This window comes from Salmo trutta, chromosome 23 (assembly GCF_901001165.1).
Source record: "Salmo trutta chromosome 23, fSalTru1.1, whole genome shotgun sequence".
Lineage (NCBI taxonomy): Eukaryota > Metazoa > Chordata > Actinopteri > Salmoniformes > Salmonidae > Salmo > Salmo trutta.
The window spans coordinates 37,415,258-37,431,002 of NC_042979.1; the positions used below are offsets into that span (position 1 = coordinate 37,415,258).

Below are 15,745 nucleotides of genomic sequence, written 5' to 3' on the forward strand. Positions count from 1 at the left end.
TTCTGTATACTTCTGGCCCTTCTTTGGACACCGTGTTAACAACCCTCCAGTCGAGCTTCAATGCCATACAACTCTCCTTCCGTGGCCTCCAACTGCTCTTAAATACAAGTAAAACTAAATGCATGCTCTTCAACCGATCGCTGCCTGCACCTGCCCGCCCGTCCAGCATCACTACTCTGGACGGTTCTGACCTAGAATATGTGGACAACTACAAATACCTAGGTGTCTGGTTAGACTGTAAATTCTCCTTCCAGACTCACATCAAACATCTCCAATCTAAAGTTAAATCTAGAATTGGCTTCCTATTTCGCAACAAAGCATCCTTCACTCATGCTGCCAAACATACTCTCGTAAAACTGACCATCCTACCGATCCTCGACTTCGGCAATGTCATTTACAAAATAGCCTCCAAAACCCTACTCAATAAACTGGATGCAGTCTATCACAGTGCCATCCGTTTTGTCCCCAAAGCCCCATATACTTCCCACCACTGCGACCTGTACGCTCTCGTTGGCTGGCCCTCGCTTCATACTAGTCGCCAAAGCCACTGGCTCCAGGTCATCTACAAGACTAAAAGTCCCCCCTTATCTCAGCTCACTGGTCACCATAGTAGCACCCACCTGTAGCACGCGCTCCAGCAGGTATATCTCTCTGGTATATCTCTCCCTCCTTTGGCCATCTCTCCTTCCAGTTCTCTGCTGCCAATGACTGGAACGAACTACAAAAATCTCTGAAACTGGAAACACTTATCTCCCTCACTAGCTATAAGCACCAACTGTCAGAGCAGCTCACAGATCACTGCACCTGTACATAGCCCATCTATAATTTAGGCCAAACATCTACCTCTTCCCCTACTGTATTTATTTATTTATTTTGCTCCTTTGCACCCCATTATTTCTATTTCTACTTTGCACTTTCTTCCACTACAAATCTACCATTCCAGTGTTTTACTTGCTATATTGTATTTACTTTGCCACCATGGCCTTTTTTGCCTTTACCTCCCTTATCTCACCTCATTTGCTCACATTGTATATAGACTTATTTTTCTACTGTATTATTGACTGTATGTTTGTTTTACTCCATGTGTAACTCTGTGTTGTTGTATGTGTCGAACTGCTTTGCTTTATCTTGGCCAGGTCGCAATTGTAAATGAGGACTTGTTCTCAACTTGCCTACCTGGTTAAATAAAGGTGAAATAAATAAACATGTAAAAAAATCTGTTGGGAAGAGATTCAATGACTCTGTTGGTGGGCCAAGGTGGGCCATGTTCTTTACCCGTTTTGTGTTTACCCTGTGCTACAAACCAGGTTCCCAGAATACGAAGGCAGACGCACTGTCCCGGCTGTATGACACAGAGGAGCAGCCCATGGATCAGACTCCCATACTCCAGGCCTCTTGCCTGGCAGCGCCGGTCATGTGGGAGCTGGATGCGGACATTGAGCAGGCGTTGCGTACAGAACCCGCTCCCCTCCAGTGTCCTGTCGGGCGTCAGTACGTTCCGTCTGCTGTCCGTGACCAGTTGATCTATTGGGCCCACACGTCACCCTCCTCTGGTCATCCGGGGATCGGTCGGACGGTGCGCTGTCTGACTGGGAAATACTGGATGTGAGGGTTTATGTTTCCTCCTGCTCGGTGTGTGCCCAGTGTAAGGCTCCGAGACACCTGCCCAGAGGTAAGCTATTTATTTTATTTATTTTGATTTAACCTTTATTTAACCAGGAAGGGCTCATTGAGATTTAAAACCTCTTTTTCAAGAGCGTCCTGCCAAGATAGGCAGCACCAAGTCATTTAAAAAATTACAGACAAACAACATGAAAAACTACAAGTAATCTAGTAAAAACCATAGAATTCACAAGAGTATAACAAAATCAGAAACAGCAAATTAAAAACATTGACAGGTCAGGGAATCAGTCTCAAGATCATTCATCAGTGATTTAAAAATACCAATCGGGACAAGTTCTTCCAGTTTAAAAGTATTTTGTAAGGCATTCCAAGACGATGGCGCAGAGTACATAAAAGCCCTTTTACCAAATTCAGTTCGGACATTTGGAACAGTTAGCAGGATAAAGTCCAGCGAACGAAGAGAGTACCCACCACATTTCTGAACAATAAAAATGCCCAAATAAAAAGGTAGTAAACCCAAAATTGCTTTGTAAATAAAAGTATAACAGTGACTGAGCCTACGAGTGACTAGAGAAGGCCAGCCAACCCTGGTATACAAAGTGCAGTGGTGCATAAGGGTTTTGCAGTTTAAAATAAATCTCAAAGTGCCATGGTAAAGGGTGTCAATTGATCTCAAACACTGAGCGGAAGCATTCATATATAAAATATCCCCATAGTCTAGTAAAGGCATAAATGTAGCTGATACTAGCCTTCTTCTGGCATCAAAAGAAAAACAGGCCTTATTCCTAAAATAAAATCCCAATTTCAGCTTCAATTTTTTTGTAAGTTGTTGAATATGCATTTTAAAAGAGAGGCCATCATCAATCAAAATTCCAAGATATTTATATGAGGTTACAACCTCAATCTCCTTGCCCTGACAGGTAGTAATAGGTGAAAGGTTCAGAGGTCTATTTCTTGCTTTAGAAAACACCATTAGTTTAGTTTTGTCAGTGTTGAGGATAAGCTTCAATTGACACAAGGTATGTTGAACAGTATAAAAAGCAGTTTGCAAGTTCTGGAAAGCTTTTGTAAGAGACGAGGCACAACAATAAATAACAGTATCATCAGCATAAAAATGAAGTTGCACATTTTGGACATTTTTGTCTAAATTATTTATATAAATAGTAAATACACCCCTTACCCGTTTCACAACGACCTTGGTCACACCTGTCTGTGGATTTTTTAACCGATATACCTCTTTCACAGGGAAACACTACGATCCTGGTCGCTGTGGATCGTTTCTCTAAGTCCTGTCGTCTCCTCCCTCTGCCCGGTCTTCCTACGGCCCTACAGACTGCGGAAGCCCTGTTTACTCACGTCTTCCGGCACTATGGGGTGCCTGAGGATATAGTGTCTGATCGGGGTCCCCAGTTCAGGTCAAGAGTCTGGAAGGCGTTCATGGAACGTCTGGGGGTCTCGATCAGCCTTACCTCGGGTTTTCACCCCGAGTCAACCAGGATGTGGGCAGGTTTCTGCGGTCCTATTGCCAGGACCGGCCAGGGGAGTGGGTGGCGTTCGTGCCCTTGGCCGAGATGGCGCAGAACTCGCTTCGCCACTTCTCCACTAACCTTTCCCCCTTTTCAGTGTGTATTGGGGTACCAGCTGGTTTTGGCGCCGTGGCATCAGGGTCAGACCGAGGCTTCTGCGGTGGATGACTGGTTCAGGTGCGCGGAGGAGACATGGGAGGCCGCCCATGTTCACCTCCAGTGAGCCGCGCTTCGCCGAAAGATCAGAGCGGACCGTCACCACAGTGAGACCCCGGTGTTCGCACTGGTGGACCGGGTCTGGCTCTCGACCCGAAACCTGCCCCTCCGCCTGCCCTGCCGGAAGCTGGGTCCGCGGTTTGTGGGGCCATTCAAAGTCCTGAGGAGGGTGAACGAGGTGTGGTACAGATTACAGCTTCCCTCTGATTACCGTATTAACCCTTCGTTCCATGTGTCTCTCCTCAGGCCGGTGGTGGCTGGTCCGCTCCAGGAATCTGAGGTGTGGGAGGTCCCTCCGCCCCCTCTGGATATCGAGGGTGCCCCGGCGTACTCCGTTCGTTCCATCCTGGATTCGAGGCGTCGGGCAAGAGGCCTTCAGTACCTCGTGGAGTGGGAGGGATACGGTCCGGAGGAGAGGTGCTGGGTCCCGGCTGCGGATGTTTTGGACCCCGAACTGCTGCGGGAGTTTCACCGTCGCCGGCCGGATCGCCCTGCACCTCGCCCTCCGGGTCGTCCCCGAGGCCGGTGTCGGCGCGCCGCTGGAGCCGCGCATCATGGGGGGGCACTGTCACGGCTCCTTTCCTTGTTCGGGCGGCGTTCGGCGATCGACGTCACCGGCTTTCTAGCCATCGCCGCTCCATTTCTCATATGTCCATTTGTTTTGTCATGTTCCATACACACCTGGTTTTCAATCCATAATCACACTGCATGTATTTAGTCCTCTGTTCCCCTCCATGTCTTTGTGTGTAATTGTTTATTGTTATGTGGATATTGTCAGGCGCCATACTTTTGTTATGTTCCGTGTTTTTGGCACATTTATGTTTTTATGTGCTGTCGTTTTTGGACCGGAATTAAAGTGCGCCTGTTTACTACACTCTGATCTCCTGCACCTGACTTCGCCTCTGTACACACCCCCTAACCTTAAAGGTCCTCAATGATGTCACCATTGCTCTTGATTCTAAGCAATATTGTGCTGCTATTTTTATTGACATGGCCAAAGCTTTTGATGCGGTAGACCATTCCATTCTTGTGGGCCGGCTAAGGAGTATTGGTGTCTCTGAGGGGTCTTTGGCCTGGTTTGCTAACTACCTCTCTCAAAGAGTGCAGTGTATAAAGTCAGAAAATCTGCTGTCTCAGCCACTGCCTGTCACCAAGGGAGTACACCAAGGCTCAATCTTAGGCCCCACGCTCTTCTCAATTTACATCAACAACATAGCTCAGGCAGTAGGAAGCTCTCATCCATTTATATGCAGATGATACAGTCTTATACTCAGCTGGCCCCTCCCCGGATTTTGCGTTAAATGCTCTACACTGTGTTGGTGTCCAACAAGCTTTCTCTACCCTTAACCTTGTTCTGAACACCTCCAAAACAAAGGTCATGTGGTTTGGTAAGAAGAACGCCCCTCTTCCCACAGGTGCTATTACTACCTCTGAGGGTTTAGAGCTTGAGGTAGTCACCTCATACAAGTACTTGGGAGTATGGATAGACGGTCTTTCTCTCAGCACATATCAAAGCTGCAGGCTAAAGTTAAATCTAGACTTGGTTTCCTCTATCGTAATCGCTTCTCTTTCACCCCAGCTGCCAAACTATCCCTGATTCAGTTGACCATCCTACCCATGCTAGATTACGGAGACATCATTTATAGATCGGCAGGGTAAGGGTGCTCTTGAGCGGCTAGATGTTCTTTACCAATCGGCCATCAGATTTGCCACCAATGCCCCTTATAGGACACATCACTGCACTCTATACTCCTCTGTAAACTGGTCATCTCTGTATACCCGTCGCAAGACCCACTGGTTGATGCTTATTTATAAAACCCTCTTAGGCCTCACTCCCCCCAATCTGAGATATCTACTGCAGCCCTCATCCTATACATACAACACCGTTCTGCCAGTCACATTCTGTTAAAGGTCCCCAAAGCACACACATCCCTGGGTCGCTCCTCTTTTCAGTTCGCTGCAGCTAGTGACTGGAACGAGCTGCAACAAACACTCAAACTGGACAGTTTTATCTCAATCTCTTAATTCAAATACTCAATCATGGACACTCTTACTGACAGTTGTGGCTGCTTTGTGTGATGTATTGTTGTCTCTACCTTCTTGCCCTTTGTGCTGTTGTCTGTGCCCAATAATGTTTGTACCATGTTTTATGCTGCTACCATGTTGTGTTGCTACCATGTTGTTGTTATGTTGTGTTGCTACCATGCTGTTTTGTCATGTGTTGCTGCCTTGCTATGTTGTTGTCTTAGGTCTCTCTTTATGTAGTGTTGTGTTGTCTCTCTTGTTGTGATGTATGTTTTGTCCTATATTTATATTGTATTTATTTTTTATTTTTAATCCCCGGCTCCTGTCCCCGCAGGAGGCCTTTTGCCTTTTGGTAGGCCGTCATTGTAAATAAGAATGTGTTCTTAACTGACTTGCCTAGTTAAATGAAGGTTCAATATTTGATTTGTATATTTCCATTAGGGAACTTGCTCTGTGAAGTGCGCGTGTGCAATAACTAAATTCGCCCTTGCAATCCTTCTAAACAACGCCATTTTTAGAAAGTCTACAAAACACAGTCCACTCTGTTTGTTACAAATTCTAGTTTTGGAAACAGAAAACAGTACGGAGATCAAATGTTTCATCAATGAGAAAATGAGCAGAATGTCTGCCAAAATCCATCGCGCTCCATCTTCTCCCATTGCTGGCCACTGGGCTTCCTCTCATCACCATATTTGGTAGTGAGCGGAAACAGCAACCGGATGCGTCACATTTATACATCCGGTGAAATATCTGGTTCTATCTGTGATTCCATTGGTCAAGTGGTAAACTCACCACCAACTCGGGGAACCGGGCCATGCAAAACGAACTGGCCCAATTTGTGGCAGGAACAGCCCTCATACGATACCGGTTTATTTTGTGTCATCACTATCAAACCGACCGCCAATTCAAACGGGAGGATTTCGCCGGGACCTTAGTCAGGACAAGAAAGTGGACCTCTTCACGAACAGTAGAAGGTATCTCTGAAGGGATTTTCGTGGCACTGAAACTTGTCTAAATTGACTAATGTTACATTCTAATCCACGTGCGGCTCAACATCCACCTAATTTCTCAGCAGTAGCTAACGTTAGTAGCTAACGCTAGTAAACCAACTGAGTTAGCAGATAATAAGTCAACCGTGTTGGACTAAACAGGCATAACAGTGGAATAAGAAAGTTAAATTGCAAAGTCTACAACATTTGACTGTTTAGTCTGTAGCTACTACTTTAGCAATCCTTAACAATTTGGGGTTATAATGCACGTGACATGGTGGCTAAAATAGACAGCTAGCGAAGCTACCACACGTCACCTTAAACTTCGATATTGTAAAATATCGTCATTGATCGTAGTAGTTTGACATTATTGGTTCCATCCGTATGATGCACCAGCAAGGGACTTTTGTGTCACCCTTGCTCAGCGGGGTCTTTTGTCAATGCCGAACAGAGGAGGCCCACCGGGGTTCTGACCCCGGTGGAGGGCTCGAGGGTGCTGGGGGCGCATCCTCATCATCTTTCACATCCTCACCTCTAACTCGGGAGCGTCCGTTGTCAGTAGAGATCACAGGTTCCTGTGATGACTCCTGTGAGCCATCATACCCATGCGAACTTTGTGGTGGACCCGAGCAGGACCATAGACTGAAAGTGCTGTTTCAAGTCCTGGACGTGAATGGTGATGGGGGCATCTGCGTCAACGACCTGTCCATTGGGCTCAAGAAACTGGGGGTTCATCGCACTGAGCTCGAGCTTATGGTAAGTGTGAGGGTTCATATCTCGCTATAGTAAGTCAATAACTTATTGTGAAGGAGTAGGTGAAAAGCAGTGAGTTCAAGCATGCTATTTAGCACTGTGTCAGGATAAACACTTTATGTTGACTTCCTGGTTAAGTGTTTTTTAAATTTTTGAGTTGAGTTTTCTAGCCCATAAAGTCCTATCTATAACAGATGTCTTTGATTTAAAATTAGTGTCTAATATTGAATGTTGTGAAAATGTGTATTTTCAATTTGTGTAGGTTCCCACTCAGTTGTTCTTATACAGTGCATGTCCCTTAAAGATGCAGTCCGGGATCTTAAGCGCTTACCTATTTGTAAAATATGCAAATTTCAGGACGAAAACATGGATGACAGTACACATTTGGGCACAATTTTCAAGGACCCATTTTGGCTCGTGAGCACTACTTTCAAATCTACTAGCTGAAATTATGCAAAAACTCTGGAGCATCACATTCATGTGACTGTCCCTTTCATAACATGTTAAAGAAAACACCCCACATTGTTGCTGTGGTTTACATCAGTAAACTCTGAAAAGCATGAGTAAAGTAGTAATACCCACTGAATTACCAAGGTCTCGTACAACCCACCTCTTTATGAACACACCTCTTTAAATTAGGTGACTCTTATTTTCCAACCACATTCCGATATTTGAACATTAATACTGCTTAAGCGATTATTCCCGGGTTGTTGTTGTTATTGTATTTTTCCTGTTAAAGCCAGAGGATTAAACCTTTTTCATTTGGTATTTGTGTCAGTCTGCTGATGTGGACATCTATACCAAACAGACTCCCATTGTTGTGTCTAGCCTAAACTACTAACACAAAAACAAGCAATGAGCTCGCATTTTATTTCTTCAAGGAGGTCATCCCTGCCAGGGTTTAGTGACTTCAGTCTAAGATAAAGATGCCATCTAACTTAACATTTCCAAGAATATATTTTTCCTCCTACACGCATGCACATGCTATAAATGTCCATATCTGGCCATTAAGTAAGTACAGAACTAGCGAGTTGACACTGGCAGTCTGTCATGACTCATGTCCTTCATATGAATCTGGTGCTGAGATGGGGACTGGGGTGGGCAGAAACAAGTCAGGTGCTCGGAGACAATCGCACGGGAGAAGCAGAGGGTAGGAAAGACGAGGGGAAGATGAACAGGAGGGTACAAGGGGCTCTCTGTGGGTAACCTAACGTGGCAGGATTAAAATAAATGCCTGGGCGGGGTCCCCACATCCGGTTTTCAGGGGAAAAGGAAGCTAGGTTGAAGATACTGGAACCCTGAAGACTGGCTGTTTCCCCCTATCCTGCTGAGGGTGCTCTGGGGAAGAGAGGGAATGTTTAAGAGCATTAGGCTTGGGCGGTATCCAAATGTTCATATCGTTCTTCCCACATTTTGGGATTATATTATTTTCAATGACGGCCTAGGAACGGTGGGTTAACTGCCTTGTTCAGGGGCAGAACGACAGATTTTTACCTTGTCAGCTCAGGGATTCAATCTTTCAACCTTACGGTTAACTAGTCCAACGCTTTAACCACCTGCTTTACATTGCACTCCACGAGGAGCCGGCCTGTTACGCGAATGCAGTAAGAAGCCAAGGTAAGTTGCTAGCTAGCATTAAACTTATCTTATAAAAAACAATCAATCATAATCACTAGTTAACTACACATGGTTGATGATATTACTAGTTTATCTAGTAATATCATCCCACAAATGCTGATGCTCCAGATACTCAACTAGTCTAAAGAAGGCCAGTTTTATTGTTTCTTTAATCAGGACAACAGTTTTCAGCTGGGCTAACATAATTACAAAAGGGTTTTCTAATGATCAATTAGTCTTTTAAAATGATAAACTTGGATTAGCTAACACAACGTGGCATTGGAACACAGGAGTGATGGTTGCTGATAATGGTCCTCTGTACGCCTATGTACATATTCCATAAAATTTCTGCCGTTTCCAGCTACAATAGTCATTTACAACATTAACAGAAATACAGTGTAGACATTGATCAATTTGATGTTATTTTAATGGACCAAAAATGTGCTTTTCTTTCAAAAACAAGGACATTTTCTAAGCGACCCCAAACTTTTGAACAGTAGTGTACATAAAACTAAAGAGGGGCTGAGGAGGAGTAGGCTACAGCAGGGATCACCAACCGGTCGATCCTGATCGATCACCAAACGTTTATGTAGAAAAGCTCAACGATAAAGGTTTGCGCTCCTATTTTATTTTTCTTTGTCTTGCTCTGTTGGTGGTCGGTGGACTTGATTCAGAAGCCCTGCACGCCGGGTAGGCAAAGTGTTCCCATTTTGAACCATTTCATTTGTCTGAAGGGACACATTCCGCCTAGCCTGGCAAACCAGGACCGCTGTGGCTAAATCAAGTGCGCCTACAGCGCTGGCCAATCGGATAGCTCAAATCACCGTGCCTACAGCTTCCACGACCCCAGAGCAAATGTTCATACTAGCCTACGTGAGATTTCATAACTTTTAAAACCATGACTGGAAAGACTGTCAAAGAATACAGTGAAGAGTTGCTGTTTTTGAGTGCGTTCATGTCTGTGTTTCTTCAGCTCTGTCAACCCTGTTTTTATTCAACACTTTTACAAAACATAAAATGCTTTTCTTCCTACTTCCACTCGCTCTGCAGCTGCGATGAATGAGTAACCAAGTGTATTGATAGGCCTGCATTTTCATTATTAGCAGCTCGTAGTGTCTATTTTAATATCAATAAATATTTTACTTTCTCTGGCCATGGGAACAACATGAAGACTGAGTCCCCTCTCTCTGGTCAGACTCACCATAGGAAAGGGTAGAGCAGGGACCGTGAGAGGTGGACCCTCTGCTGTTCTCTCCCTCCCTCCTCAGGTACCATCAATACTGTAAAATAAAAAAGCAAATGATTTCAATTTATGCTCAGCTGTGCCTCGCAAGTGATACAACAACTGATCTATTTTGTTATCAAAGCTCGAGTTTATTATATAATATGGACTGAGAAGAACAATATTGGCAGGCCGAGCATAGCCAATATGCTGTATTAAGCCTACTGCCCAAACCTAATTCCAACAGAACAGTTTTTATTCGGTTAATGTTGCATAGGCTTACATTTTGTTTAAAGTCATGGGAGAAAAATAAATCTTAGTGACAGGTCTCGGCTAGCTTTTTGACTGTGAAAGTGATCTTGACTCAAAGGTTGGTGACCACTGGGCTATAGCTTAAAGAGATGGCTCTTCCTATTTATATGTTTCTACATCGGGGTGAGCAATAATTTTGACTTGAGGGCCACATCGGGATTTCAAAATTCAGACCGATTTGTTTGGCAAAAGCCATTTGTGGGCCAGAAAAATGTATAAATTATTTATTTTTAATATATATATATATATTTTTTTTGTTTTAACGTGTAGGTCCATAATAATGTCTGCATACTTTCTATCAGATGTTCAAGAGTTGCCTGGAGGGTTTAAACATTTTTTTTTTTTTCTTCCCCAAAATAATAATTTCCCAAAAACCTTCCGAGGGCCATATTGAATGGGCTCATACAGTGCAAAGTATTCAGTACCCTTTCCATTTTCCACATTTTGTTCCGTTAGCCTTATTCTAAAATGAATTACATTCATGTTTTCCTCATCAATCTAAACATAATACCCCATAATAACAAAGTGAAACAGGTTTTAAACTGTTGCAAATTTGATTAAAAAAAAAAAAAAACTGATGCCTTATTTACATAAGTATTCAGACCCTTTGCTATGAGACTCAAAATTGAGCTTAGGTGCATCCTGTTTCCATTGATCATCCTTGATGTTTCTACAACTTGGAGTCCGCCTGTGGTAAATTCAGTTGACTGGACATGATGTGCCTTTCCAAACACCTGTCTATATAATGTCCTACAGTTGACAGTGCATGTCAGAGCAAAAACCAAGCCATGAGGTTAAAATAATTGTCCGTATAGCTCCCAGACAGGATTGTGTCAAGAAAGATCTGGGGAAGGGTACCAACACATTTCTGCTGCATTAAAGGTCCCCAAGAACACAGTGGCTTCCATCATTCTTAAATGGAAGAAGTTAGGAATCACCAAGACTCTTCCTAGAGCTGGCTGCCTGACCAAACTGAGCAATCGGTGGAGAAGGGCCTTGGTCAGAGAGGTGGCCAAGAACCTGATGGTCACTCCGACAGAGCTCTAGAGTTCCTCTGTGGAGATGGGAGAACCTTCCAGAAGGACAACCATCTCTGCAGCACTCCAACAATCAGGCTTTTATGTTAGTGGCCAGACGGAAGCCACTCATTAGTAAAAGGCACATGACAGCCCGCTTGGAGTTTGCCAAAAGGCACCTAAAGGACTCTGACCATGAGAAGCACGATTCTCTGGTCTGATGAAACCAAGATTGAACTTTTTGGCCTGAATGCCAAGCATCACGTCTGGAGGAAACCTGGCACCATCCCTAAGGTGAAGCATGGTGGTGGCAGCATCATGCTGTCGGGATGTTTTTCAGTGGCAGGGACTGGGAGACTTCAGGATCGAGGGAAAGATGAATAGAACAAAGTACAGCAAGATCCTTGATGAAAACCTGCTCCAGAGCGCTCCGGACCTCAGACTGGGGTCAAAGGTTCACCTTCCAACAGGACAACAACCCTAAGCACACAGCCAAGACAATGCAGGAGTGGCTTTGGGACAAGTCTCTGAATGTCCTTGAGTGGCCCAGCCAGAGCCCAGCTGTGCAGCGACGCTCCCCATCCAACCTGACAAAGCTTGAGAGGATCTGCAGAGAAGAATGGTTAAAAACTCCCCAAATACAGGTGCGCCAAGCTTGTCACGTCATACCCAAGAAGACTTGGGGCTGTAATCGCTGCCAAAGGTTATTTAACAAAATACTGAGTAAAGGGTTTGAATACTTATACCAATTGAAATATCACATTTAGATATCTTATACATTTGCAAAAATGTTCATCTGTTTTTTTGTTTGTCATGGGGTATTGTGTGTAGATTAATTAGGGGGGGGACTATTTAATCCATTTTAGAATAAGGCTGTAACGTAACAACAAAATATGGAGAAAGTCAAAGGGTCTGAATACTTTTCACTGTAGTCCACCCCTTTAATCTTTCTCTACATATTATCGCAGAGGGCCAGTAATGCAAAAATAAAGGGCAACAACAACTTGTCTCAAGTAAATAAAATAATTTAAGCCAAAAATGCAGGCAGGGGCAACAAAGGAAAGGGGGAGGCTATCCCACCAAAGTGATGTGAGGAGAAACACGTTTTTGAATAAGAGGTCAGGTGCAAATGTGAGGTCACTTATGGACACGTGAGCTCCCCTTGTCCAAATGCCTTACAAAGCAAAGATATATTTGAGTTCACCACAGGAAACCAGTAAATTTAGGTCAAATCCCAGACTAAGGCAGGGCTCAGGAATTAGGTAATGACACACAATATTTCATTTACTTAGGCCATCTGCTATCTGTCATCTGTCAAAAACAGGATAATTTCTGACTTTTATGACAAATAAAATCTCACTAGTTTACATTACTAAATTCCTTATTTTGTAAACATAATTCCTTTCCCTAAATTACATAACCCAATTAATTTAGTTAGGCCTAATATGTAGTCCTGTATGGCTCAGTTGGTAGAGCATGGCGCTTGCACCGTCAGGGTTGAGGGTTCGATTCCCAGGGCCACCCATACTTAAAAAGAATGTATGCACACATGACTGTAAGTCACTTTGGATAAAGGCGTCTGCTAAATGTCATATTTATACTGAACAAAAATATAAATGCAGCGTGTAAAGTGTTGGTTTCATGAGCTGAAATAAAAGATCACAGAAATGTTCCATACTCTCAATTTCTGCACATTTGTTTACATCCCTGTTAGTGAGCATTTCTTCTTTGCCAATATAATCCATCCACCTGACAGGTCTGGTATATCAAGAAGCTGATTAAACAGCATGATCATTACACAGATGCACCTTGTGCTGGGGACAATAAAAGGTCACTCTAAAATGTGCAGTTTTGTCACATGCCACAGATGTGTCAAGTTTTGAGGGAGTGTTCAATTGGCATGCTGACTAAAGGAATGTCCACCAAAGCTGTTGCCATATAATTTTATGTTCATTTCTCTATCATACTCTGTCGTCTTAGAATTTGGCAGTACGTCCAACCGGCCTCATAACCACAGACCACGTGTAACCATGCCAGTCCAGGACCTCCACATCCGGCTTCTTTATCTGCGGGATCGTCAGAGACCAGCCACCTGGACAGCTGATAAAAATGAGGAGTATTTCTGTCTGTAACAAAGGCCTTTTGTGGGGAGAATCTCATTCTGATTGACTGGACCTGGCTCCCCAGTGGGTGGGCCTATGCCCTCCCAAGCCCACCCATGACTGCGCCCTGCCCAGTCATGTGAAATCCATAGATTAGGGCCTAATTCATTTATTTCTATTGACTGATTTCCTTATATGAACTGTAACTCAGTTTAAAAGTTATTTTCCGATTTTTATATTTTGGTTCAGTGTGTGTATATATAGAATAGCTTACGCTATATTTCATGGAGGCTACTGTGTTTTGTATTGTATGGGTGAAATAGTTCATATTGGAGATATAATCCTGGGTTCCTGGTGGTTTTGAGCATTTGCCAGACTGATTCGGCAGGTGAAGGCTTACAATTGTCTAGTACTTTTCCCCATTGTTCAGAGAGCAGTGGCACTTTCCAGAACAACCACATGGATATGCTAGCCCACTCTATTGGCTGCAGATACGCAAAGGTCATGGGGGCATATTTTTAACACTGCGCTCAGTTTGCTGCCTGTGACACCCACTTTTATCTATGATCTTGTCTCACACTTTCACATAGAAAAGAAGCAAAGTCATGCTCTTTTTGTTCCTCTTCAAAATGGAGCCTAATACCTTGTCTGTTCCTGACTATCTTCTGAAACATTTGTTTTAATATTAGCCTTAGTAAACCTGTATTTGTTGACCCAAGGTTAACCACCACCTTGACCTCTTTTAGATAAAACTGTTTTGAATATGGATTTGCTTTTGACCAAAAATATTTATTTGCTCTGCAATCTGTTTTGGTGGTTTGGCTGTCTAGTCAGGTTGTGATTCATATTTCAAATCAAATTTTATTGGTCACATGCACCGAATACAACCTTACAGTGAAATGCTTACTTACGAGCCCCTAACCAACAATGCAATTTAAAAATACGGATATGAATAAGAAATAAAAGTAACAAGTAAGTAAAGAGCAGCAGTAAAATAACAATAGCGAGACTATATACAGGGGGGTACAGGTACAGAGTAAATGTGCAGGGGCACCGGTTAGTTGAGGTAATATGTAGGTACAGTTATTTAAAGTGACTATGCATAGATGATAACAGATAGTAGCAGCAGTGTAAAAGAGAGGGGGGGGCAATGCAAATAGTCTGGGTAGCCATTTTGAATAATGTTCAGGAGTCTCATGGCTTGGGGGTAGAAGCTGTTTAGAAGCCTCTTGGACCTAGACTTGGCATTCTGTTACCGTTTGCCATGCGGTAGCAGAGAGAACAGTCTATGACTAAAGTGGGTGGAGTCTTTGACAATTTTTAGGGCATTCGTCTGACACCGCCTGATATAGAGGTCCTGGATGGCAGGAAGCTTGGCCCCGATGATGTACTGGGCAAGTACGCACTACCCTCTGTAGTGCCTTGTGGTCGGAGTCCGAGCAGTTCCCATACCAGGCGGTGATGCAACCAGTCAGGATGCTCTCGATGGTGCAGCTGTAGAACCTTTTGAGGATCTGAGGACCCATGCCAAATATTTTCAATCTCCTGAGGGAGAATAGGTTTTACCGTGCTCTCTTCACGACTGTCTTGGTGTGCTTGAACCATGTTAGTTTGTTGGTGATGTGGACACCAAGGAACTTGAAGCTCTCAACCTGCTCCCCTGCAGCCCCGTCGATGAGAATGGGGGCGTGCTCGGTTCTCTTTTTCCTGTAGTCCACAATCATGTCTTGATCATGTTGAGGGAGAGGTTGTTGTCCTGGCACCACACGGCCAGGTCTCTGACCTCCTCCCTATAGGTTGTCTTGTCGGTGTCATCGGCAAACTTAATGATGGTGTTGGAGTCGTGCCTGGTGGTGCAGTCATGAGTGAACAGGGAGTACAGGAGGGGACTGAGAACGCACCCTTGAGGGGCCCCTGTGTTGAGGATGTGTTGTTACCTACCCCAGGGTCCTTAGCTTATTGATGAGCTTTGAGGGCACTATGGTGTTGAGCGCTGTGCTGTAGCCAATGAATGGCATTCTCACATAGGTGTTCCTTTTGTCCAGGTGGGAAAGAGGACTGTGGAGTTTAATAGAGATTGCGTTGTCTGTGGATCTGTTGGGGCGATATGCAAATTGGAGTGGGTCTAGGGTTTCTGGGATGATGGTGTTGATGTGAGCCATTACCAGCCTTTCAAAGCACTTCATTACATTTACATTTAAGTCATTTAGCAGACGCTCTTATCCAGAGCGACTTACAAATTGGTGCATTCACCTTAAGATATCCAGTGGAACAACCACTTTACAATAGCGCATCTAAATCTTTCGGGGGGGGGGGGTAGAAGGATTACTTTATCCTATCCCAG

The 15,745-nt window shown here is 44.1% G+C and overlaps 1 protein-coding gene across 2 annotated transcripts in view; it reads left to right on the forward strand.

The window, feature by feature from the left end:
• Positions 1-6,245: 6,245 nt before the first annotated feature.
• The window catches only part of slc25a25b (solute carrier family 25 member 25b), a 51,262-nt gene continuing 41,762 nt past the window's right edge, over positions 6,246-15,745 (forward strand). For both annotated transcript variants that reach the window (XM_029710155.1, XM_029710156.1), the window contains exon 1: positions 6,246-7,135. In XM_029710155.1, the coding sequence (XP_029566015.1) occupies positions 6,764-7,135 (372 nt within the window). In that variant the 5' untranslated portion in view covers positions 6,246-6,763. The remainder of the gene's footprint in view (positions 7,136-15,745) is intronic.